The 2719-nt window shown below is 59.9% G+C and overlaps 1 protein-coding gene across 1 annotated transcript; it reads left to right on the top strand.

Moving 5' to 3' along the window:
* The first annotated feature begins 226 nt into the window (after positions 1-226).
* Positions 227-1854, top strand: LOC308337964 (testis-specific Y-encoded protein 10-like). Its single transcript, XM_080831519.1, has 5 exons — positions 227-298; positions 438-549; positions 649-794; positions 889-973; positions 1675-1854. Exons 1-5 carry the CDS (start codon positions 239-241, stop codon positions 1695-1697), a joined length of 426 nt encoding a protein of 141 aa, XP_080687645.1. The 5' UTR covers positions 227-238; the 3' UTR covers positions 1698-1854.
* Positions 1855-2719: the final 865 nt, after the last annotated feature.

The following is a 2719-nucleotide window of genomic DNA, read 5'->3' as shown; positions in this document are numbered from 1 at the left end:
CGAGGATTTCCAGCTTTCTGTGTTAGTGCCCAGCAGGGAATTACCTAACTAACTAATGCAGCAGGCCGTGCGGGGGCGCAGGGGCCCTTGACACAATCTGTGAGGTGGAGTGGGTCCCGGTGGTAGGAGGGGAGATGCAGGGCGCACTTGCTGTGCAGACCTGCTCTGTTGTTGTAGCTCTTTCTTCTCCAGCCCTCGGAGAGTCCTTGACCCGAAGCAGTTTGTGAACCACCCGCAGATGTCAGCCATGCTCAGTGAGCAAGATGAAGGCATACTTGGCTCCATGACGGATTTGAAGGTCTGGCCCGGGAGATGGAGGCCCGGCCTGGGGGATGGGAGAAGAGGGGGTAACAGAAGCGATTCCTCCCCAAGGCCAGGAGGGGAAGGGTCTGCTGGACAGAGATCTCAACCCTCTCCCCCACTTTGCCGCCCGGCAGGTGGAGGAACTCGAGTCTCCCCGTGATGGCCGCAAGATCCTGCTCTTCTTTCGCGAGAACTCCTACTTCCGCAACGACGTCGTTGAGAAGGAGTATGTCCTCAGGGCTGCTGGTAAGGGGCCTCTGCGTGCATGGGCGGCAGCAGGTGGAGGCGGCAGGGTTGAACCTGATGCATCATCCAGCGCCTTCGCACGGACCCTTCTTCCTGCAGGGTACGAGCCGTCTCATTCCACTCCCATCCAGTGGCACCACTGTTACGAACAGGAGGCCTGTAGCCGCAGACGCCACAAGAGCAGCCTTAACTTCTTCAGCTGGTTCTCTGACCACAGCTTTGCCGGGCCTAGCAGGATAGCTGAGGTGGGTCCCTGTGACAAACCGCGCACGTGAACCTGCCTGTGCTCCCCAGCGGACTGGGATGTGCATCTGAGCCCTGCCCCGTTTCCCCTGCCAGATCATCATGGACGACCTGTGGCCCGATCCCCTGCAGTACTACGTGAGGAAGAAGGCCCCAGCAGAGGGAACTGAGAGGAGGGCAGGTGAGACGCCCAGGGCGTGGGTGCTGAAAATGCTCCGTGCGGCTCCGTGGGAGCTGGGCTCCGCAAATGCAGAAACGGAGGCTTAGAGGAACACTCAAGAGGCGGTGACCCCGTGTCCAAAGGGCATCACCGTGAGTCGGGGAGGGCGGTGTCAAACTGGTTCTGCCTGGGAAGCTTGAGGCAGGCGGGTCAGGCAACACCAGTGAGCAGAGCCGGAGAAGCAGTCGGCTCAGCAGCTGCCTTGCGGGAAGTGCCACTCCCTGGCCGTGAACTCCTGCCCTCAGGTCTCCTCGCCACCGCCTCAGCTTTGAGCCCACCTAAGCACCTCTTGCCAGCCTTGGCGCAGATGTCTGCGTTCCCTGGCGTAAAGGCTCATGCGTCACCCCGTCACTTTTGTGTGTTCATCGGTAGAGTCCTCCCAGTCATCTCCCTGGGCAATCTCCTGTGCCCACCGCAATCAGCCAGAGAACACTGGAGAGCGTGCACAGATACCGTTGCTATGTGGGTGGAGGAAATGTAGGGGGATCGCCATCAAGGGCCGGGGAGAGGGGCAGGGGAGAATGGCCTCCGTTCCCCGAAAGGGCCTTGAAACCCTCAAGCAAACCTGCGTGTGGCCCGTAGAGGATACTCACCGGCCGCCTCATGTGTGCCCGGGTGACTGTGTGCCCGTGTGTCTGTGTCTGTGTCTCCGTCTCTCCCAGGGAACTTGAGCATGTTGAGGTGAATACGCAGAAGCCTTGCCCTTGACCCGGAAAGAGTCCAGGACCTTCAGATGGAGCCGGATGATCAGCCTGGTCCCTCCCACAGGGAACACCTCCAGTCTGGTGCCTGGGAGAAACACAGGGCCGATTGAGGCCCCCTGTAAAAATACTGAAATGTGGAAAAACGACGTCAACCGTGTTTATGTGTGTTACTGTGTGTACGCTCACACACGGTCGTCTTCATGGAAAGGGGCAGGTGGGGAGCCTGAGCTCATGGGATTCCCGTCGATGCTTACTACTCTGCCCCGGCATCCTTATTCCGTGGAAGGGGTGGGGCCGTATGCTGGCCCAGAGGTCCAGGTCACACGAGCTCTGGGACTGCATCCCAGCGTGGCAGAGGTCCTTCCCCTAGGGATGGTGGAGGTGGGCAGGGAGAGGAGATGAGCGAAAGGCCAGCTAACAGGGCCCATGCCTTCCCTGGGGAAATGACAGAGGTCAAAGAAAGGGAAGGACGAGCCAGGGCCAAACATGTCCAGTGTCAACTTTTGGTGGATGGCGATGACCGTCTCCCAGAGATGCTCCCTGGTGGATGACCTCAGACACAGCACGGGTGGGACTGTAGTTTCATTACTCCGTTGAACCCCAGTGCCAGGGCTCTCCTTTCTTCTAAACAAGGGGCCCAGGCCCTTGCTGACACAGTCATCCTCTCAGCCCCAGATACAGCGGGAGCGAGTGGGGGCCAGGCCCTGTGGAGGGACTGTCGGAGAGGGGAAAGTGGGAGGAGGGAAGGTAGGAAAGATCACCCTGTCGTTCTGGCCCAGGTAGCTGGGCGGAAGCATAAATTGCAGGGAAAGGCGCGCGCGCGCGCGTGGGTGCGCACACGCACGCACGCGCGCGCGCACACACACGAACACCATCGGGTTCCAACCGCCCTAAGCCACAGAATATTTAGCCACTCACATACACTGACACATCCACTCAGGAGCAGAGCCAACACCCCCCAGCCAACACACAGTGATTCAGTCACCCTCATGTCCTGACACGC

The sequence above is a fragment of the Martes martes genome (genome assembly GCF_963455335.1).
Source record: "Martes martes genome assembly, contig: scaffold_139, whole genome shotgun sequence".
In the NCBI taxonomy this organism is placed as follows: domain Eukaryota; kingdom Metazoa; phylum Chordata; class Mammalia; order Carnivora; family Mustelidae; genus Martes; species Martes martes.
The sequence above is the reverse complement of the archived record's forward strand: the minus strand, read 5'-3'. Positions and strand labels throughout refer to the sequence as shown.